At 51.8% G+C, this 22829-nt stretch overlaps 1 protein-coding gene across 4 annotated transcripts; it reads left to right on the top strand.

The window, feature by feature from the left end:
* The first annotated feature begins 2782 nt into the window (after positions 1-2782).
* On the top strand, positions 2783-20785 carry Tnnt2 (troponin T2, cardiac type). 4 transcript variants are annotated; one of them, NM_001415762.1, is made up of 15 exons: positions 2783-2840; positions 7709-7756; positions 8712-8722; positions 11211-11240; positions 13393-13479; positions 13754-13789; positions 14581-14614; positions 15521-15584; positions 15782-15898; positions 17067-17144; positions 17616-17726; positions 19210-19319; positions 19859-19949; positions 20211-20251; positions 20542-20785. In NM_001415762.1, the coding sequence occupies exons 2-15, from the start codon at positions 7719-7721 to the stop codon at positions 20585-20587; spliced, it is 894 nt and encodes a 297-aa protein (NP_001402691.1). In that variant the 5' UTR covers positions 2783-2840; positions 7709-7718; the 3' UTR covers positions 20588-20785. The 4 variants fall into 4 exon arrangements, with proteins under 4 accessions (NP_001402691.1, NP_001402692.1, NP_036808.1 ...); NM_001415763.1 differs by lacking the exon at positions 11211-11240 and adding an exon at positions 18881-18886; NM_012676.2 differs by lacking the exon at positions 2783-2840 and adding an exon at positions 18881-18886 and having other exon boundaries at positions 7719-7756.
* The last annotated feature ends 2044 nt before the right edge of the window (positions 20786-22829 follow it).

Consider the following 22829-nt stretch of genomic DNA (forward strand, 5'->3'; position numbering starts at 1 on the left):
AGAACATGGCTAGTAAGTGTAACACTGGGTCCCTGCTCCCCTAGTTAATGGAACAGAATCGGTCAGTCAGTGTCATGTTTTCCCCCACCCCCCAGCCCCATTTTTTTTTTTTTTTTTTGTCCTGGGTGAAGGCCCTTTCAGCATCCAGGCTGGCTTACCTCTGAGAATCTCCTGTAGATGATATGATCTCACCGTTTTTGCTAGGCTGGAGGTGGAGGGAGCAGGCCCTGAAGACTTGCCTGAAACATCCATCCTGTATATCCTGAGAAAGGATTCAATCTGCAACTGAGGGTTGGTATAAATCTGGGCAGGGCAGGGAAGGTAGCTATGTGCCACCCGGACAGTGGAGGGTGTAACTTCTCTGGTTCTGCTGAGCATGTTGACTGTGACCCCCAAGCCCTTCCCTTCTCTGAATTCCAAAAGTTCAAGCAGGTGACCGAAAAGGCTTGGGTGTTCGTGATGTGAATTTTGGGGAGTTCCTTGGCAAGTGAAGTTCTGAAGCAAGCGAAGCTGTCCTACAGACTCTTAGGAGAGGCTCATGGTGCCCCCGAGACAGTGGAGGGGATGCTCATTGGGTGCAGGCTTGAAGTTGAATGAGCTCTGTCCGCACCCTCTCTTTGGGGTGCCCACTGTGAGCAGACAGTTGGTGGGAGTCCTGGGCAGCTGCCTTCCACAGCTCCTTTTGCCTCCCGCTTTGCTCTGGAGACAGCTGATGAACAAGGGTGTGGTAGTGACTGGAGCTAGAGGTAGGGGTGTGTGTGTTTGTGTGTGTGTGTGTGTGTGTGTGTGTCCGTCCATGTCAGCGCGTGCATAGGAGGTGATGTTTGAGTGCCCCCTGGTGGCAAGTCTACCTCCCTGCTCTGCTGTTGCAGTGGCCTGGGGACATCCTGTCACCGTGGGTATCCCAGTGCACATGCACTGTCTGCATGCTTCTTCAAATCATCACATTTCTGATTTTCTGCCTCTCTGTCTAGACCTGATTATTTGTAATGACCAGACCTCTAAGTTGCTTCCAGACCATCTTGCTATGCACTGGTGTGACTGCCAAGAAGTGGCTGTCTGGAAAAGTCCCACACCTAAGATACTAAGTCTCCAGATAAGAACCCATTGGTTTTTCTAGGAGGAGGGTGCTCTGTGTGGACAGATGCCCCCAGATTCCTCTTTCAGGCATCCCTGAAATCTGGCTATGACCTGTTTGAAAGGTTATCGACTCTCTTGGAAAGGAGATTAAGTTCATGGAGGGTTTAGGGAAACCAACTCATAGATTCCCGGAGGTTCTAGACTGAGATACAATGTAAAAAATGGGGCTTCCATGGGAAGCAGGCTGTCTTGCTCTTTATGAGGTCAGTCTGGCTTCTGTACTCATCATCTTGAATCTTCTCCCTCCCTCCCTCTGCCTTTCCCAAGCTCCCCAGATTTCCTGAGCCCTCCCTTTCCTGGGATGCTGCCCCTCCCCTGCCTGTGGCCCCGCTTGTCCTGCGACTGACCTGCTGGCAGCATGGAGACACACATGGCTCAGGATAAGCCTGGGGCTGGGGATCAAAGTCACTGGGCTCAGAGGCTGCTAAGGATCATGGGAAGGGAACTGTGTCAGCTGAATGATGGACGAGTTGGCTGGTGGTGTGGATGATTTGTGTGCAGAGGATCCTTGCAAGGGCTTTGGCATAGAGTGATTCCTGTCTCTCTTAAGTGGTAGAAGTAAAGGGGATCAGGAGAGAAGAGATGGCAGGGGCTGGGCGAATCTGGTTTACTTGCTATAAACAAGAGACTGAATCTGACAGTGTCTGGAAGGGTCAGGGATCTCAGGGCTTGGGGCACCTGGGAAGTCGGGCCTGGTCTGTGGGAGTACACGTCCTTCAGATTCTGCTTGGACCTGCTGAGAAGATGAGTGGAGAGAGGGAGAGTGGAGAGAGTCAGCTGACCCCCAACTTAGTTTCCTCTTAGTTTTTGTCACCCCCTGAGCCCCACCTTGTTCCAGTCACTCTGCGTGGGCTGCTGGACATAAATATTCAAACTGCAGTACAAGCTTGGTCTCGATCTTACGATCTAGTGGTTGAGCCAGTGATCTAGTGGGCGAGCCAGACCAAACAGCTCACCATGACGTCTCCAACCCTGGGGGAAATTCCAGTAGTCCTCTCCACCACACTCTTACTGACAGAGCAAGGAGAGTGGCCATTCTTGGGTAACCAACTCCAGCCTTGGAGGCTACTTCTGTGAGGACAACATGGTGTGTGGCCTTGGGGCTCATGGAGAGGACTCACCAAGGCCTGCAGAGCCATCTGCCAGAGGCCGCTTAGCCCATAAGAAGCAGCCAACAGCCCAGACAACATTTTTAACCCCCGACTTCATTTCCAACGGAGTTCTAGCCCTCTCCTCCCCAGGACCTGGCTCAGAGGCTCGTGAAGTGTCTCTGACGTTGACTACTTCTGCCCTCAGCTCTGCTCCCAGCCTGCTCTTCTGGACCTGGGCTTCTGGCGTCTGCTTTATCGGGATTCTCAAGAGGGACAGCTGGTTTATGTTACAAGCCTGTTCCCTGCATATCTGCTCTGGTTTTAAATAGCTTTATCTGAGCAGCTGGAGGACCACATGAGCTTATATGGCGTGGGGTACTTGTTCCTTTAGCCCTGTGCCGGGCACCTGTCAAAATAGTAGCCAACACCCCCCCCATTGTGTTGTCCCCCCCCCCATCTCCTGCTGCACATTCCTCCCACCGTGGGGCTTGGCTCACAAGGCCCCAGCCCACATGCTTGCTTAAAGCTCTCCCCATGCCCTGCCCTCAGCCAGTCCCTGCTGAGGCTGAGCAGACACCTCAAGTCCTGAGTGCAGGTCCCTGTTCAGAGGTAAGACAAGGGGAGGCTCTAGGAAGGGACAGAAGTCGGCGGGAGAACGAGAGATTTGGCCCTGACACCTTTCCCTAGCCGTGTGCTTGTGTCTACCCTGAGTGGTTGGGTACCAGGAAATCCAGGGCCCTTTCTAGAGGGGAGAACACTTCCTCACTGAGTGGACTCTAACGTGAGTGCCACAGAGTGGAGAGAGCTTGCATTCTTGATGGGGAGGGAGTTGGAGGTCCCGATCTGCCACTGAAGATACTTTGTGGTTTTAAAGTCTTGAGTGGATTGCTTCCCTCCCAAGACCTTTTTATTATTTTATTTATGAGTAGAGTGGTCTAGATCATTGTTGGGCCATTAAATACAACAGAATCCTAACCAATGGGGATTCCCAGATTTAGGTTAAGGATTAGCCAAACCTTTCTTAGAGGCCAGAGAGTAGGATAAGACCACAGTTATATTGGCCGTAATGATCCAGCTCTCATGTCCAGAAACAAAGATGCTGTCCTAGAAGCACTGAGAAAGGTGACATGTACAGAGGCAGGCGGGCCTGGTGGGGCTACTCCACACACATGTACTGTCTCCACTGGGCATCTGTGGCCAGGTGGGATTCCACTCCTGGAGGAGATCAAGGGTGACTATCCCTGGGGGGGGTACAGAGGAATCCAGATCCCTTCCCAGGAGAGTCTGGCTAAGCCTGTCAACATCGGAAGGGTTTCCCTGGGACCCACTATGTCCCTTCCAGTGTTACCCTTGCTTCACCCCAACCTTCCCTTAGGGATTGCTCTTGTCTGGTGCCTTCGGATTGTAGGCAGCTTTTCTGACTTCGGGGCCTAGTGAAGGATTGTTCCAGAGGTAATTGTTTCAAGGGTAAGAAATTTTCCAGCACATTCCAAAGGGAGTCCAGCTGGGAAGCCACCTGACCTCCAGGATTCCTCCTCTGACCCTCTTCTCACAGGACAAGTCCTTCTCTCAGGGCATAGGAATCTGAGGGGATCAAGTTACCTTTGCCCCTCCCTTCTGCCCACTGCTGAGTCCTCAGCGGGCTAACAGCTGGAGTTTTAGGAGCATCCCAGCTTAAGGCTGTGTCCAAGGCTGAAGGACAGAGCCTGTGGTCCTCAGCCATGGCAAGGCCGGAGTCTGAAGCTAAGCTCTTTTATAGGTAAAATGATTAAAGCTTCAGAGAGCTTAAGTGACCAGCCTAAGGCCACACAGTAAAAGCTGGGCTTAAAACCTAGACCTTTTGATCCTCAAAGAGTCTTCTTTTGGCTTCTGTTGTTTATTGCCCATGAAAGGTGACCCTGTGGCTTGTGGTGAGGGTAAGTCAGATGTTAAGAAGCTGGTGGAACTAGGGCCCTTGGGACATGCTCTGTTCACCTCTCCATCTTCCCCATCTCACCCGCTTGGTAGACCTCAGCCTCAGCCTGAGTCCACCTGGCTTGGGTGTGGTCCCCTGTGGGCGCACTTCTTAGACACTGCAGTCTGTGCTCTGGGTGCTTTTTTGGGAGCTGGATGGTGTTCCTGGGATCAGGAACCAAGTTGCTCCTGCTTCCTCTAATCTCAGCAAGCTGCCCAGTGGCTCTAAGCTGGTGGGAGGGCAGGAGAGAAGCCCTGGGGCAGCCACATACCTCCCCCTTCCAGAATGTTCCCCTCATCCCCATCCCAGGCAATGGGCTCCTCCTCACAGGTTCTGATAGCTCCCCTGGGGTTTACACAAGATGAGTCTACTACCAAACTCCTGGGCTCAGGAGGAATGGCCATGCTCACCCTGTTGTCTAGGTGGAGGTCATCTGGTGTTCAAATCTTCTCAGTAGATACAGCTCCACCCCCTGTTAAGACACCATACACACTTGGCATCCCATCTCTACTATCTTAATATGGGGGTGGGGTGGGGGTCAGGGTGACATGTTGCACAGGGCTGCTGACCAGAGTTCCACTTGAGCAGGGCTCCTCCCCACAGTCCAAGTCTTAGTCCAGCGGAGGGAGCAGAGTGGGGACTTGCTTTGCTTGACTCCAGCAAGCAGGCCTGGACCGATGCCAAGCCATGGTGGGTTCTGAGTCTGAGGCAGTCTCTAGAGCCTCTGGGAAGTCCCAGCTTCCTGGAAACCTCTCACTGTCGAGGGCGGCCTTCTGACCATCAGTTTAATACAGAGTGCGCTGCATTTCACGGATGTCAATAGATGTGCACCTGGGGTCTCAGCCCTCTTCTCTGCATTGGGATATACATGGAAATCTGGAGAAGGCAAGAACAGGACCATCCGTGTCCCACCCTTCTGTACTGGAAACGTGGGTCAGACTACAGGGGTGTAAGCAAGAAGCAGGGCACAAGAGAAAGACACAAGGGTGGTCCTGCCAGTCAGTTTGTTTCTACCGCCCTTGAGCCTGTCACATCACAGGCTTGTACTTCTCCCTTACGCTTCTTTTGTTAGGAGGGCTGTATTGCAATGGACAAGAGGCGTTATCCACATCTCAGTCAATGTGCTAGTGTCTTTGGGCTAGGCACTGATATGACTTCAGGACTTGGGTTATAATAATATGGGTTGAGTTTGGACCCTAGACCAGCCTACTGCACCACCTCCAATCTTGACATTCTGTAGCATACACTGCAGGGGAGGAGACATAAATGACCTTTCCAAGGTCACACTCAATGACACCAAGGAGGCAGCATTCAAAGGCAGATGAATCTCACACCGAGACCTTACTATTTCCACCTCTCTCTGTGGCTTCCTGTGACTACAGAATTTGTATAACTACTGTTGTGTCTTATAAAAATAAAGGGAGAAGGAATATGTTTGGTGGTGGTGTGGTAAGGTGTGGGGGAAGGGGTACCTCTGCCGGCCCATCCCTTTCCCTTCTGAGGTACCAGCCACCATTCTATAGTACCATTCTGTAGTATAGAATAGAGTTCATTCAGGGCATGGGGAGGGGAGTTGAAAGGCACAGAGAGAGAGAGAGAGAGAGAGAGAGAGAGAGAGAGAGAGAGAGAGAGAGAGAGAGAGAGAGAGAGCGCAAGACAGGGGGAAGAGGGTAAGGGAGCAAGGACCAGAGAGCAAGAGGAGCAAGAGCGGGTGGTGAGCAGCTCCTTTTATAGTGAGTCAGGCACATTTTGCTGTTGCCAGGCAACTGTGGGCGGAGCCTAGACTAACAGCCAACAACTACACCTGGCCATGTCTAGGCGGTCAGTCATTAATATCTGCTGGCTCCCCATAGGGTCCCTAAGTGGGGATGTCTGTATTCCATCATTTAGAGAGAACCGAAATGAGGTTCAACTGCGCTACAAACACACCAGCACCTCAGCGACTTCCAGAGGAGAGCCAGAAGCCACTGCTGTTCCTGGCACAGTTAAAGGACTATCTCCACCAGATTCCCAGGGAAACTTTAAAGCTGGAATCTTGATTGAGATTATGTGGATTAATATGCAGTTCTAATACAAAAGGCTGGAGAGATGGCTCAGCAACGAAGAGCGCATACTTAAGGATCCAAAGTGGGGTCCTAGCGCCCATGTCAGGTAGCTCACAGTCCCCTGTAACTCCAGCTTCAGGGGCTCTGAATTCCTCTTCTGAATGCTGTAGACACCTGAGCTCATATGTGCACACACTCACACACAGACACATGTTAAGGAAACATTTTAACAATCTAAAAAAGGAAAAACTACAGAAAAAATTTTTCTTGTGTCCTGTTGTCTGCGTTCTCCAGACAATAATTTTACAAAATTATATAATGTAACATCAAAATTATATAATGTAACATCGAAATTATATAATGTGATGCGCACAGTGTATAGACACCGTTTCAGTCTATGCGCACTCTCAGACTGTACACCCCTGCCTCACTTGTGTGGTGTTTGGGTTGAATTCGATACAGTTTTAATTTGGGTAGGATCATGTGGTCATCCCTAGAAGACACACAAGGAAACCTGTCAGATGGCTCAGTGGTGAGAGCGCTTGCCGCCAAGCCTGATAACCCGAGTTCGATCCCTGGGACCTACAAGGTAGAAGACAAAAATCCGTTGTCCTCTGACCTCCACGCATGTATTGTGACATTCATGTATGTCTGTGCGCGCGCGCGCACACACACACACACACACACACACACACACACACACACACACACACAAATACATTTTTTTTTTTTTTGGTTCTTTTTTTCGGAGCTGGGGACCGAACCCAGGGCCTTGCGCTTCCTAGGCAAGCGCTCTACCACTGAGCTAAATCCCCAGCCCCACAAATACATTTTTAAAAACCCAATACGGATCCCTCGTGAACATTTTTACTACCATTTCCACTTCCCTTGTGGTGCCCTCTGCACGAGTCCCGATGACTTGTTCTCCGTATTCATAATCTCGCCATTTCAAGAAAGTTATCAGTGGGACCGCACAGCCGCAGTCATACAGCGTGTGGCTGTTACAGTTGGCTTCTCTCAAGCGACTGCTTGAGAATGTAATAGTCGTTTATCTCTTCTAGTGGTTGAGTTCCACGCTGGGGAGGGCCCCAGTTCTTGCCACCGGTTCCTCAGGGGAGCTCAGTGGCAGGATGAAAATATCCAGTGAGAAAAGAAAGGGGGCGCTGTTCACTAGAACTCTCTGCTCCCCTGAAAAGTGGAGAAGCAGGGTTAACCTTTCTTTGAGGAATACAAATACGAACGAAGTCTAGGGTGGCATGCCCGCTCAGGGGCAGGGAACGGGGAACACCAGTTGGCCATCTCGGTGTGATGCAGGCGTTGAGGTTGCTTCCTTGCGGAGGAGGAAACGAGCATTTCACTGTGGGCCACACAGGGGATTCACCCCCAGGCCTCTGAATTCTAGCTGGGTGCAGAGGGCTCCGGTGGGAGGCAGCCTTCTCTCCTCACCCGCAGTGATGATTTTCTCTTTCTGGAGGGAGAACGGAGAACATGTCTGACGCCGAGGAAGAGGTGGTGGAGTACGAGGAGTAAGTATCTGGAACATCCTACTCACACGGGGTCAGGGAGCCATGCCGCAACCTCGTAGGAGTGGCTCTGCCTGCTTCCAGGATCTTGAGTTGGGATTTCTTCCCTTCCTTCCTATTTCTGTAACCCTGATTAACAGATCCCAGGCAGACCTCAGGTCGGGGACTTTGGGAATATAGGACTCAGCTCCAGGGCCAACAGGGTCTTACTTGCTGATGCACTGGCTGCCAGAGGGAAGCTGAGACGCTGGGGCTGTTGAAACTTCGAACAGTTCAACAGCTCCCCCGAGGCCACAGAAATACTGCTATTTCCCATGCTGCCCCAGGGGATCCTGTCTCCTGGGGTCCCAAGTCACTTCACAGTGCCTGTCTACAGGCCTGTCCTGGAGAAGCCAGAGGTGACAGTTAGGCAACCCAACAAGTATTCCATAGAGAGTTGTCATCAGAGAGGTCGCACTGCCCTCCACAGAGCCTCCTTTCCCTGGGGTAGGAGCTTAGCAAAGGTGTGTTACATGCAGATGTGACGCAGGAACTTGGGAAGAGGGAGGACAGGCACTAGGATGGGTGGAGGCAGAAGTGTGGAGAAGGTAGACCTCACCTGGCAGCATTTAGAGACTTGGGAGAGAAGGGCTTCCTAGAAAGGAGAACTGCCTGGGAGAACCTTAGAGGTGGGATGAAAGGAAGAACTGGCAAGAATGCTGGAGGCCAAGATTATTGGCATAGAGATTTGCTAGGGACAGTGAAGATAGCGCTGGCTGAGAAGGGTGAGAAGGCTGACTTTGCAGGGCAGGTCAGAAGTTAGAGTGCCATTTGAAGAAGAAAAGGGGGGTGGCTGGCTTTAGGGACAGGTCATTGTGTGGAGGTGTGTGCGCACGAGTGTGTGCATGAGTGTTTGCACGTGTGTGTGTATGTGTGTATGTGTGTAGCATGTACTGACAGCATCTTCTTTCATATTCAGGGAACAGGAAGGTAAGCACTCACAGGGATGCACAACCAGATGCAGGACAGTATGGCTGGAAACTGGAAACTGACCTACTCCGTCTCTCTTTTCTTTTGCCCTGGCCTTCTCTTATGAGCAGAAGCTGTGGAAGGTATGTTCCTAGGACAGGTGGGGAGTCAGAGAGGAGTTTCAGGAGGCCAGTGTTTCTGGGAAAACAGTTTATCTTTGTTCTGAACTCCTAGATGATCAGAGATATTATAAATAATCACTTCTGTATATGTGTGTAAAGCATATACACGTACATACACATACATACACACATGCATGCACATACATACATGCACACACATATACACACATACATACACACATACACACATGCATACACATACACACATGCACACACACATCCATACATGCATACACATACACACATGCACACACACATCCATACATGCATACACATACATACACACATACACACATGCACACACACATACACACACACATGCACACACACACACCTCAAACTTTGAAATGCATGTAAACAAGAAAAGTATAATGACTTTCACATTCTCATCACCCAGCCTCCACCATTGTAAACACAGCAATCTTATTTTCAGGTGCTCCTAGCTGTTCTGAAGGGACACCCCAATCCGTCCTCAGATACATGCTTGACTATTTCAGCACAGATTTCAAGATATGAGGCCTGGAGAGATGGCTCAGCATTTCAGAGCACTGACTGCTTTTCTAGAAGACCCAGGCTCAATTCCTGGTACCCCATGGTTTTTCACCACTGTATATGACTCCTATTTCAGGGGAGCTGACACCCTCTTTTGACCTGCATGGGTACCGTGCACACAAGTAGGGCACAAACATACATATAGGCAAAACATTAAATATATATATTTTAAAAAGATAAGTACCATTAAACAAACAAATATAACCATAATGCCATGAACGAACCCAAGAACATCCTGTTTATTACTTTTTCAGAATGTGGTTATGAATCTGAAAGTGCTGTGTTACCTAGGATCTTTTCTGTGGGCATAAAGTATTATTGTAACCTAGCAAAGTTCTATCTTGCTGTCTCCTCCTCTAGGATACAATGACATGCCACTGTCCTTAGCTTGGGCTCTTCTCTCTCTCTCTCTCTCTCTCTCTCTCTCTCTCTCTCTCTCTCTCTCTCTCTCTCTCTGTCTGTCCTTCCAGGCCATAATGACCCTGTGGCTCCTGGCTTCTCCAGCACAGGCAGGTTGCAGCCTGGCTTGCAGTGGTCTGGCAAAGGCATATCATGTATGGACACAGGGAAGTGGTCTTTGAAGGTCCAGGAGCTGTACCTCCCTGCTTTCCAGGCTCTCTGGTTAAAACGGGGAGTGTCTTGCTTCTTTAAGCCTGTTCTGAGTCATGTGGCCAAATAAGAGCCAGGAGCAAAAAATGCCCACAAATGCCATTTCTGGTTTTCAGGTGCCATTAGAAAGATCACTCACCCTGGTCCACCTAGCATTCCACCACTGATCTAAATCTCCAGACCATGGCTTTTTCTTTCTTTCTTTTTTTAATATTTATTTTTATTTTTATTGTTTTATTTTTAGTAGTGCAGGATGGTCTCAAGCTGTGGCAATCCTCCTGCCTCAGGTTCAGTACTCAGGCATGCGCGGTGAGCCACCATGTCCAGCTTCAAAAATGCACTTGAATCAAGAGCTCAGCTGCCTCTAACCTCCTCTGTAGAAGGAAACCCCATCTGCTGGGGATTCTTTGGTCTTGGAGGATTTTCCAGCAAATCACAAGAGGTTCTAGGTGGCAGGGTTTGGGAAACAGACTTGCGCCAGATTTGTGACCTCCATCCTGGATATAACACACAGTAGGATCTGTCTGGGAGCTAAAGAACTTCTCATCGGAGCTCTTACAGCATCTGCAAGGACCTTAGGACAGGTAGTCCTAAGAGACTTTTTCCCATTGCTGGGAAGCAATTCTTTAACCAGAGATTTGCATCAAGAACAATGGGGCAGTGGTCAGTTTCCTCAGATTATGAGACCAGGCCTTCCAGCTGTTATGCCAGCTCCCTCAGTATGGCTCCCAGTGGGACTTTCCTACACATGATTCTGGGAATCGGTTCCTACTCATTCCGGGCAGGAATGTGGGAGAACGTGGAGGAGGAGTGAAATTTTTGCCTATTCTCTGCTACAGAGGTCCACCATCTTAGTGAGAGAGAAGCCAGGGCCTGTAGCTGGCCAGGGCTAGTTAGTGTTTTCTCAATGTTTGCGAGTGCCAGGCATGCTAAACGGTTCCATTCTCAGTAGTGGTTGGCAGGCGATTGTCCTGTCCACTTACCCGAGGCTCGGGGATGCCTCAAGGAGTGAGCCTACCATATTGCTTGAGTGTTGACTTGGGTGTGAGTCGGAGTTCAGGCCTAACTCTGAGCTGGCTGTGGCCTGCGCTGCCACCAGGCTTTCTGCTGCACACTAACCTGTTCCGCTTGCTCCCTTTGCGGCCGCCACCTCCTGCACCCGGAAGAGGAAGACTGGAGCGAAGAAGAGGAAGACGGTAGTATAGCTTTCCCTGTTGTTTCTGTCCCTGCTTTCCTGCTCCTCCTGGGCTCTGGGCTTGGGCTAGGGAGACCAACAAACTTCAGAGGGGTCAGGACCCTAGGACCCCTCACCCATTCCCTCTTTTGCTTCTGGGGGGGGGAAGTGGGAAGGATCTGGGCTATCTTGTCTTCCCACCTGCTCCACCCATGGTCACAGAAGGATCCCTACCTACGGCAGGAGTAAACCCCAACTGTTCCATTGTGCACGGTTGAGTCCGGTGAGGGCCTTCCTTGTTTTGCCTAAGGCAAGGGGTAGGGCTCTGGGGACAAAGTCAATGAAGAGTATCAGAAGGCTGGAAATTGCCAGAGCAGAAAGGACAGTGATATCAGCCTTCAGATGTGTTCTGCTCGAGCAGGGGAAAGGCTGGCCTCGCTTCTTGGGATAACAGGAGGGCAGGGGAGACAGAATGGGGCTGAATTTTAGGACTGGCTTTCCCACAGTGATGTCCAGGGAGGCCCTAACTGTGATCTGCTCGTTGGCTTCTAAATGACCATGGGGCACATGGCACGGAAACAGAGATGAAACCCAGGGTGAATGGGAGAAGGGCTAGCGTGGTGGCTCAGGGTGGACCCCATGACTGGCCATCTTCCTCTACTCTCATGCTACCTGACAAACCTCCTGCAGGGTTGAAGGAAGAGGCACCCCAGACATAGTGGGGACCCAGTCCTAGGAAAGGAGGGAAGAGAAGATGAGGCAGAGTGGGTGGAGGTCCTCTCTCCTCTGATGGGTCCTTCTGCCCTGTGGTGCTTTTCTCTCCCTCTGCCAAGGGGCCACCACTTGTCAGTCCATCCATCACTGAATGTTACAAGCACTTCCGCCAAGCCGAGCCACGGTCTGGGCGGCATCCTGTCTCCCTAATCTGTCTGTCCTTTCTGAATGTTGGGAGAGGCGGGGGTCCATCCACATCCTGTCAAGCAAAGGATGAAAATAGAAACTCCTGGCAACCTCCTGGGTAGCACGTCTCTCTAACCATTGGGCATTTCATCCGCCCGCACATCCTCACAGCTTTGGTTTCTGTTAGGTCTGGAGGAAGGACTTGTAGAGTCATCGGATAAACAACAGACCTGCCCTAGCACCCCAGTTTAGTCAGGACCTGTCCTGCGGTGCCAGCACTGAGTGGAGGAGCCCCTGGAGTGAGCAGTTAGGGAAGACGATGGAATCCTATCACCAGGAAGGTTGTGGGGGAAGCCAGTTCTAGATTGGGCAGAAAGAGGCTGGACAGACTCTCACCTCAGTTAGTCCCCAGCGAGTCTTGATGTCCTCCACTACTGCCCACCCCATCACCTGCTCCCACCCCCAATATCTGGCTTGGCCAGCAGTTTCCAGTTAGCACACATATATCTATATATCTATATGTCTATATGTCTATATGTCTATATGTCTATTTATCTATTTATCTATTTACCTATATATCTATATGTCTATATGTCTATATATCTATATATCTATATATTTATTTATCTATATATCTATATGTCTATTATCTATCTATTTATCTATATATCTACATGTCTATTTATCTATATATCTATATACCTATATACCTATATATCTATCTGTAACTCTATCTCTCTACCTTTCTATCTCTATCTCTATATCTATAATCTATATATCTATATCTATATCTATATCTATATCTATATCTATATCTATCTATATATCTACACTAGGGAAGACTGAACTCAAATTTCCAAACTCCCAGGGAGGCAAATTTGGGACACTTACCAGTCAGCTGGGACCCTTCTGTTGGGTTTCACTTTTCCTGCAAAGGAGCAGACCGCGAATACTGTGGGCATGCAGGCCCATAGTCCCTGGGGGCACTGACCTACGAGTGGGGTTGAGACGTGGGTGAGAGTGCAGATGAGTGGGTGAGGCCATATGGATCTTTGCAGAAATAGTCCTGGGCTGGGTGTGGCTTTGCGATCCAGTTTGAACCAGGAGCCAAGCAGCATTCCTTCTGTCCTTTGGGTCCGTGGCTCCCGTATGTTGTGAACCCAGATGTCACTGGCTCTGTTCTACCGTGCCTGGTGTGATCTCTGTTCTGGGGTTGCTGTCTGCATGTTGAGAGAGGGGCCTGGTTGATCTTGGTGTCTGTTTCACCTCTCCAGAGCAAGAGGAGGCAGTGGAGGAGGAGGATGGTGAGGCCGAGCCTGATCCCGAGGGTGAGGCAGAGGCAGAGGAGGACAAGGCAGAAGGTACAACCCAGGGTGAGGGGCTGAGGGGCCGGGAGGGCCGGTGTTTTAAGAAGTCGTCCAGCAGGTGCTTGCTAGCTTGTGTGCCTGAGATCCCTGTCTGGGCTGGGAGGCAGCAGCCTGTTGTCTGGCTGAAATTTGTCAATCCAGAGCTTCTTTGGTGGTTGACCATACAAATCAGCAGGGTAGCCTGCCTGACCATGGGAAACATCCATCACTCTTGAGGGGAAAATTGAGCTGGAACGGGACCTCTGTTGATTGCTCATGTTTTGTTTAGAGGTTGGTCCTGATGAAGAAGCCAGAGATGCTGAAGGTAAGTGATGCTGGGCATCAGCACGAGAGAACCCCTCAGAGTAGACTTGGGTAAAACCACCCAGGGATTCCGGTATAACCAGAAGTTATACAGGTAAGGGTTGGAAGGCAGAACTTGGGGGTACGTGCAGGGCTTGGGGAACTCTAAACCCTTGTCTTCTTCATCTCAGAGAAATGGCCTTAGTGTCCAACAGGAGAGGGAACCAGTGTCTAGTCCCTGGCGTGTGCAGGGTAGTGCTCTTAGAAGTAACATTCGCACCTGACGCTCCTGGTACCCAGGCTATGCCAGTGAGGTCTGATGTTTGGAGGAACGACTTCCAAGACATCATGGTCCATGCTGTGGCATCATGGTCCTGGTCAGGCTATAGTCTCTGTCAGCTGTCTCCAGTCACACATACCTAGGGCAGGAGGGCAGCCTTGGAATCATGACCACTAACTCTTCTGGCCCTGTGGCCATCAGCAAGTCCAAGGTTCAAAACATTAGGCCTGAGAGGAATTCTAGGGTCAGGGCCCCTGGGGCCTTCCCACAGGACTGTGCATTACTGCAATGTCTGAGAAGTAATCTTCCTAACCCTGAACAGGCAAGTATCCTGGGCCTGTAAACACAGCCAGCCATTCTCTGTGACCTTACCTCCAGGTCACCTTCATGCCTGTTGGTGATTATGGAAGTCTAGACTTACAGGAGAGGCCTCCTGTGCAGATAGGGAGACAGAGGCCCACAGGTGTCCAGCTCAGGGTGGAGCTGGCAATATTCAGGTTTTCTGACCCCATACACCCTTCTCTCTCCTCCAGATGGTCCAGTAGAGGACTCCAAACCCAAGCCCAGGTGAGCAGGATGCCTTATCTATGCCCAGTGAGGCCAGTGAGGGAGGGTGACCAGGAAGGGATAGGAGTGCATTCGCACACGCGCAGGTGCTGTGGTTAGCACAGACTTCCACAGAGAGCTGAACAGGTTGTGCACTGCACAAGAACCTCTGGCTGACGGGAGGAATGGGAGCTGAACTTTGCCTTGACCTCACTACCTTTTATTTACACTAACATGGAGGGAGGTACAGTCATCTACAGAGTGGGGAAGGGCTAGTCATGGCCACAGGACGACTTCTCTCTTTGCTGGGTTGGTACCTAGGGGAGAAGTGACATAAACGTTGTGGAACCAAGCAGTGATACTGTGCCATGTCCCAGGGATGACAGCTCCAGGGAGCTGCAAAAGGGCAGAGCAGGGCAGCTTCAGCCCATACCTGGAACCACATCTGGTGGCTGTGAGTAGGGCCATCGAGATAGGGAGCACTTCCTTTGGCAATGTTTATCCTGCCAGCAGATGGCGCCATAGTGCCCTCGTGGCCTTTAGTGGCTCCTACCAATCATATCCCTGTTAGTCCCTGGGTGCTCTGTGTATCCTGGAGCATCTCCTTTTAGCTGAAGGCCCATGAAAATATGAGGAAATCAAGGATCAGAGCGCCACTAGGGACACCATCTTAGCTTAGTACTTCTGCTTCCTAACTGTGTAGTTTTAAGCCTTGGTTTTCCTAGTGGAGGTCAGCACTGTCCCCTCCAGGGATTTAGTGAGAGGACAAAATGAAATTACCTTGGTTGCTGTCTGAGCAAGTGAGGTAGACACTGGTGTGGACATTATGACAGAGGTGAACATTCCTGCCGGACAAAGGCCCCAGAGGCTCCAGGAACGCATCCCCAGTGGCTTTGGTGACCCCTGACTCTCCATTCCTCTCTGCAGCAGGCTCTTCATGCCCAACTTGGTGCCACCCAAGATCCCTGACGGAGAGAGAGTGGACTTTGATGTGAGTGGTGGCTCTGTGGGGGAGCGAGGCAGGCGGGGGTGATAACAAGAGCTCTCCTAAGAGCGAAAGAGCTCCTGATTGGCCGTTGGCAGGATGGTTTAGGTTCAGGTTCAGGCGCCAAACCAAGGCACTACCTTTTGCACTGAGCCCGCCCATTTCATGGGCGTGGCAGGCTCTCAGGCAGACCCTCCCCACAGGACATCCACAGGAAGCGCATGGAGAAGGACCTGAACGAGCTGCAGACTCTGATCGAGGCTCACTTCGAGAACAGGAAGAAGGAGGAAGAGGAGCTCATTTCTCTCAAAGACAGGATCGTACGTGCCAATCTTCCACAGTTCGCCCTGTTCTTCCCCTGCAGCCTGCCTCAAGCTGCCAACCTGTTGGGTACTTCTCTGTTGGGCCCCTGCCACCTGCCTCTCAGTGTGGATGCTCCTTGCCAACAGGAACTGGATCTGATAAGTTCTGGTTCTGGCTGGGCCTAACCAGGCACCACTGGCTGTGGACTACAGACCAGGCAAATGTCTGTGCTCTCCCTGTCCCTGACCCATCAGTCATAGGTGCTTCACTAGATGGGGAGCATGGGATCGGTTTCTGGAAACCTAGACGACACCCAGAATTCCATTCTGAGAGAGGAGATTATCTGCTTCCTTGTTAGTCTGTACCTCTAACCACCTACTTTCCTCAAATGGGCATGCCAGCCATACGTCTTAGAGCACAGAGAAGCTGTCCGGGCCGGGGCCGGAGCTGGGGCTGGGGCTGGGTTCCGGGGCCAGAGGTGGGTCCCGGGCCCGGGCAGGGGCTGGGGCCCGGGCCGGGGCGGGGGCTGGGGCCGGGGCCGGAGCTGGGGCTGGGGCTGGGGCTGGGGCTGGGGCTGGGGCTGGGGCGGGGGCCGGGGCGGGGGCCAGGGCCGGGGCCGGGGCCGGGGCCAGGGCAGGGGCTGGGGCCAGGGCAGGGGCTGGGGCCGGGGCCGGGGCCGGGGCTGGGGCCGGGGCAGGGGCTGGGGCCGGGGCCGGGGCTGGGGCCGGGGCAGGGGCTGGGGCCCGGGCCGGGGCGGGGGCTGGGGCCGGGGCCGGGGCTGGGGCTGGGGCTGGGGCCGGGGCTGGGGCGGGGGCCGGGGCGGGGGCCAGGGCCGGGGCCGGGGCTGGGGCCAGGGCAGGGGCTGGGGCCGGGGCCGGGGCTGGGGCCAGGGCCGGGGCCAGGGCCGGGGCTGGGGCCGGGACCGGAATATGGATACAGCTTTTAAAGGAGACAAGAGAAACAAGTTATCATTCCCCACAGCATTGAGACAGCCTCTAGTGGGCTTTCAGGAGGCTGTCCTTACCCAGACAGGACACTCTTCTAGAAGGTGTGACGGGCCACCTCCATCTGCATCCATGGAACAGGCTGAGCACAAGCACTCGGAAGAGGGGCCACCTCTCCCTTCCTGTACCAGAGCTGCCAGCCCTCAAGGGCACACACAGGAGTTTCTACCTCTTTCCCTAGGAAAAGCGTCGGGCAGAGCGGGCTGAACAGCAGCGTATTCGCAATGAACGAGAGAAGGAAAGGCAGAACCGCCTGGCTGTGAGTGACCCTAGCCTGGCCTCTGAGCCTCAGTCCCCTCTCGATGCATAGACATCGGTTCAAGAGGCAGCATTTATCACATCACATAAATCCAGGTCATTGACCCAGTGCCGACAGCATATCAACAAACAGGACAGACAGGCCAGGGCCTCAGGTTCATGATTTTAAGACCCTCTAGCCCTCATCCCTTCCCTTGTGCAGACCACATGGAGACTGAGGGCCTCTCAGCCTGGGGGCATGTTGGGATTTTCCAGACGTTAATCAGGGCTTCATTCACTCATTCATACAACAGTTCATCTCTCCGTTCAGTAAGCTCCAGTATGCCCATCTTGTGCCGGAAGATACCTCGGAGAGCTCCTCGTCCAGAGGGAAGAGAGCTGATCTCATTAATATAGAATGTCCCTTTCAAGTCACAGTCGGGTTTTTCCCACACTTGCCATTAATCTATTCATTCGATTTCCATGACAACAGGAAGAGAGGGCCCGGCGTGAGGAGGAGGAGAACAGGAGGAAGGCTGAAGATGAGGCCCGGAAGAAGAAGGCTCTGTCCAACATGATGCATTTTGGAGGGTACATCCAGAAGGTAGGTGGAAAGCGGTCTTGGGCACCAGGACATCCCAGTGTATCCTCGAGGCCGCCTTTGCTTGGACCCATGAAGAAATTCCCAACCGCTGTGGCGGAAGTCTAAGGTCTCCTCATGCCTAGCCCCTGAGCTGGCTATCCACCTGACCATGGCTTCCCTAGGAGTGCTCTGCTGTGGGTGAAGGTTAGAACGCTAATATGCCTCGCAATGCTGGCTCCCCAAGGTGACTGGGAGAACCTTGGGTCCTGGTGTCAGCGTGCTGGTTAGAGGCCTGATTCTGCCTCATTCAGCAGCCTGGCCTGCAGCAACCTCTGCTTCTTCACATGGCTTGCGATTGCCTGTCCCGCAGCTTCCAAGAGACAGATGTGCTAACACGGAAAACCCGAAAAGTGTGTGGTGCACAGCTGTTGGGTGGCTTGCTTGTGGCCAGTCAGTTCTTCATGCCTACTAGATATCACCCTTTCGAGGCTGAGCTCTGACTTCTTTTTTTTTTTTTTTTTTTTTTTTTTTTTTTTTTTTGGTTCTTTTTTTCGGAGCTGGGGACCGAACCCAGGGCCTTGCGCTTCCTAGGTAAGCGCTCTACCACTGAGCTAAATCCCCAGCCCTGAGCTCTGACTTTTTTATTTCTATTTTATTTATTTATTTATTTATTTATTTATTTATTTATTTATTTATTTATTTATTTATTTATTTATTTTGAGACAGAGCTCACTGTGTAGCCCTGGCTGTCCTGGAACTCACTGTGTAGATGAAGCTGGCCTCAAACTCACAGAGATCCAACTAACCTTTGCCTCCTGAGTGCTAGAATAAAGGCATAAAGGCACAGGCTGCCGTACCCAGCCGGGCCTGATTTTTTTTTTTCATTTTTTTTCGTATGCATGGAGGCATCAAAATATTTTGTTTTACATATCCTAAGTCCCTAGCTCTGCTGTATGTCTCTGTGCTCAGTGACCCAGTGACTGTGCCAGGCAAATGCAATCAAAATTACCCCTCCCTAAGCCCCAGACCTGTGCTTGGCATAGCAGGTAGCCTCTGCCGAGCATCGGGTCACCTTCTCCTTCCTGTCTTCCTGTCTCCTACCCCGCTTCTCTCCGTGTCTCTGTGGCGGTCTTGGTCTTTCTCTCTGGGTCTTTCATGGTTTCCTGGCTTAGCAGGCTCAGGTGGGTACCAAACCTCCAGTCCTCTTCCTCCTCACTGTAGCTTTAGAGCTCCCTGGGAGGGGAGCACACATTGTCAGAGGAGGAATGGTGGGAGGAGGGAGTCTAGAAGAGTAAGGCAGGAACCTAGGCCCTTCCTTGTCCCTGCCTCATTTTCTCTGGGGGAGGGAGGGATTTCAGAAGCTAATGGCGTGTCATGTTGCTAGAGCAATAGGAGAGGAGCCCAGTTGTTCTTTTTCAGATCTGGCCCTGCTCCCCAGGGTATTGGGAGGGTCAGGGGACAGGGAGGAGCCTAGCCAAGTGTCCCTGCTCACCACCCCCTTCAGACAGAGCGGAAGAGTGGGAAGAGACAGACAGAGCGAGAGAAGAAGAAGAAGATTCTGGCAGAGAGGAGGAAGGTGCTGGCCATCGACCACCTGAATGAAGACCAGCTGAGGTGGGGACAGTTGGTTGGGTGGCCCCTGGCACTCTTCCTAAGTGAGGTGGAAGGTACTTCTCACTGGAAACCACCAGAGGGAGGTACTCACTCACACATTTGTCAAGGCTCAGTACTAGTGCTGGCACTAGGCCTTAGCAGCCCGGGCTTCCCCGTGTGAGTTTTGGTGACAGGAAAAAGAGAACTGAGCAGGCCCCTTTCTCATCTGAGATCCTGCTTGATCAAATTCACACAGGATGTGGGAAAGCTGAACTAGACGCTCTACTGTACCAAGAGGGCTTCCCCTCAGCTCCCAGCACTCTATGCTGGCAGCTCCTGGTGTCTGCCCCTGAACACTGAGCACAGTACTAGAAGCCAGAATTCCAGAATGGCCAGGCCCATAGCATAGGCTGGAGCATAGGCACCCTTTGCAGACCTAATTGTGCAAGGACAGGCTGGGGCCCATGGAGGCTGAGTTAGGTCCAAGGTGAAAGCCAACCAAGGCCAGTACAGGCCTATCTTTATTGCTTCTCACTCTACCTCCATTGTGGCTCCTGCAGAGAGAAGGCCAAGGAGCTATGGCAGAGTATCCACAACCTGGAGGCCGAGAAGTTCGACCTGCAGGAAAAGTTCAAGCAGCAGAAATACGAAGTGAGCTGCTCACCGTGCCTGTCCTACCATGATCCTGGTTTGACTTAGTCCATGCCACTGCTGACCCCCAGGCCTCTTTCCCTGTCCCCTGCCAGACCATTCAATTCATGCGCTGGTCTCCAACGGTGTTCTAGCTCTCCCCTCCTCCCCGTTTGTACCCTTGCTTCTACACTGAACCCCCTTTCTCCTCCCAGGCCTCACCGAATGAGCCCCAACCTTATCATTTATCTTCTCTGCTTTTTTTTCTCTTTTTTTTTCCAGATCAACGTTCTGCGAAACAGGATCAACGACAACCAGAAAGTGTAAGTGTCCATGGCCCTTCTCTTAGCACGATGCATCCTGCCTCCCCCCTTCCCCGTCCTGTGGTGAGGATTCTGACCCCAGCTCTTCTTGCCTTTGTCACAGCTTCCTTCTTCCAGCCTTGGGCACAGCACCCAGTGTAGAGTGGGACAGGGGGCCAACGCAGTTGTCATATGCTATCCCTGCTCCAGAATGTTCATCTCAACCCTTAGTCTCTCCTCGCCTGCCCTCTGCCCCATTGAGAACTGCTACCCCATTGCCTCCCTCTGATGGGCTCGTGTTTCTCCTGCAGCTCCAAAACTCGTGGGAAGGCCAAAGTCACCGGGCGTTGGAAATAGATGGAACTGTGTTCGACAAAGCTCTGCTCCTTGCCTGTGCCCTTGCCCTGTGAATCCCAGCTCTAGGTCTTGCCAGGCACCCGATGCAGACTCCTGTCTGGAAAGTAGGAGCTGACCTAGCTAGAAGCCAGTACTCTGCCTGACCCCTATGCCCACACCACGTCAGGAATAAAAAGCCAGCACATTGTGCACATGGAATGGTGTTTCTCATTTCCCCCCGAGTGTCAGAGGGAACTGAGACCCTTGTATCTGTCCGGCATGGAGGAACTTATACCGGTCTGGTCTTTTTTCCCACCTACAGCAGGGGAGACGCTGATGTCCGAGTAATGCATACGCATACTCAGAGCCCAGGAGGGAGGTGCGGACAGTGGACAGGGTTTGTGATTTTAGCCTCTGTGAGTCACCGGGAACAGCATGCTGGGGAAGAGGGTTGTCACACAGGGAGGGAGCATTCCCCATGTGAGTCATTTGCTGGTGAACAATGGGGCCTCTTTGGATGGTTCCTGTTTTCTTTCTCCTCCTGGCCTGGGCACTAAGAGTCCACTGTCTGAGGGGGCAGGGAGTCCTTGAGGGAGGAAGGAAGGCTGGTTTCATTGGGCAGTTGTTCAGGCTAGAGCTGCCAAGAGACTTGGCCTAGCCGCAGTGCCTCAGTTTCCACTTTCCCATGATCTGCATACCTTCCAGGGCTTAAAGATCTCAGAACTGAAAGGATAGCACAGTAGCAGTTTCTGAGCAGGACAGAGGATCCACAGGAGACGGCAGAGAACGTTCAACAGCTCTCTAGGGCAATCCTCCAAGCAGGCAGGTTCTTCTGTACACTGGGCCTTTCACAGGCCTCCCGCTGCAGGAGTCCCTTCTCCCGTTTTTGTTTTGCTATCCATCAGTAACACTCTGTGAGTTTTGTCTCAGAACTTTGCCCGTGATCTCCAAGGCAAAGTGGATTCACCTCTCATTGTGCCGAGCCTCTGAGCCCAACTTAGGCCTTCCACACTATCAGCTCAATCTATTCCTACAGGCATCACTTGACTCTCGGACACCGTACTGACCTATTTATCCTGAGCTATGAGCCTACAACAGACGTTAGTGATACAGACATGGAAACAATATGGCTCTAGGGGCCTAGCCTGTGGTCCTGGCTTTGCTTATTCCTTATTGCTGTAACAAAATACCAGACAGAAGCCACTTAAGGTAGCAAGGGTTCATTCTGGCTCACGGTTTAAACAACAGAGTCCATCATGGTGGGAAAGCACACAGAAGAGCATGAGGCTGCTGACTCATTCACATCTCTGTGGATCAGGAGCACAGACAGCCTGGACCAATGGTGGAGTGGGCTACAATCCTCAGGTTCCACCTCCAGGGCCTCATGACTGCCAGTTAGGCCCCACATCCAGAAGGTTCCACAACCTCCCCAAACAAAGTCATCATTGGAGAACGAAGTGTTCAAATACTCGGGCAAGTGTACAAGTGGTGGTGGAGTGGTGGGGGGATGGGGCTGTAGTTCACAGCCAAACCACAGTGCACCCATCCCTCAGTAACTATGTCCCGAGCTCTGACTATACGCTGGACTCTGTGGGTCACAAGGAGACTGTGATTGCCATAAAAGGAGCAGATGGGGTCTCCCCTGGCCATGGTAGGCAGGAGTGCTTTTGGAGGAAAGTTTATCTAGTGAGCCCTAGTGGGAAGAAAGGGGAAATCGCTGGGAGACCCGTATATGGATGGTGGGAGGGTTTACAAGTCTTAGAAGGAGGAGGCCGCCTGCTCCCTTGCTCTGAACTCCCCGTCCCCCAAACCATATCTTTTCTCCTAAGGTCATCTGGGGTGTTGGGAAGATTTTATTTTAAACCTAAAGTGTTCACAATTTCTTTGTTGTGAGGATATTTGCCACGAGCTTTTGGCTGAAGTAGTTCCCATACCTCAACTCCAGTCCATAAGAAGTGGAAGCACAAGTAGTTCAAAAAGGGGGAGGCGGGGGGGGGGTTGGAGATTTATCTCAGTGGTAGAGCGATTGCCTAGCAAGCGCAAGGCCCTGGGTTCGGTCCTCAGCTCTGGAAAAAAAAAAAAGGTTGGAGTGGGGAAGGGCAAAAGAGAATGGGAAACATACAAATAAGTTTTTATTCTGACATACTAGTATTATTGTCCTATTTCGTTATTACTTTTTCTAGCCTTTTGCTGTGCCTGTTTTGTAAATGAAACTTTGGTGTGTGTAGGAAAACCATCACATATGTAGGTAGGGTGTGGTCCT

Source organism: Rattus norvegicus, chromosome 13 (genome assembly GCF_036323735.1).
Source record: "Rattus norvegicus strain BN/NHsdMcwi chromosome 13, GRCr8, whole genome shotgun sequence".
Lineage (NCBI taxonomy): Eukaryota > Metazoa > Chordata > Mammalia > Rodentia > Muridae > Rattus > Rattus norvegicus.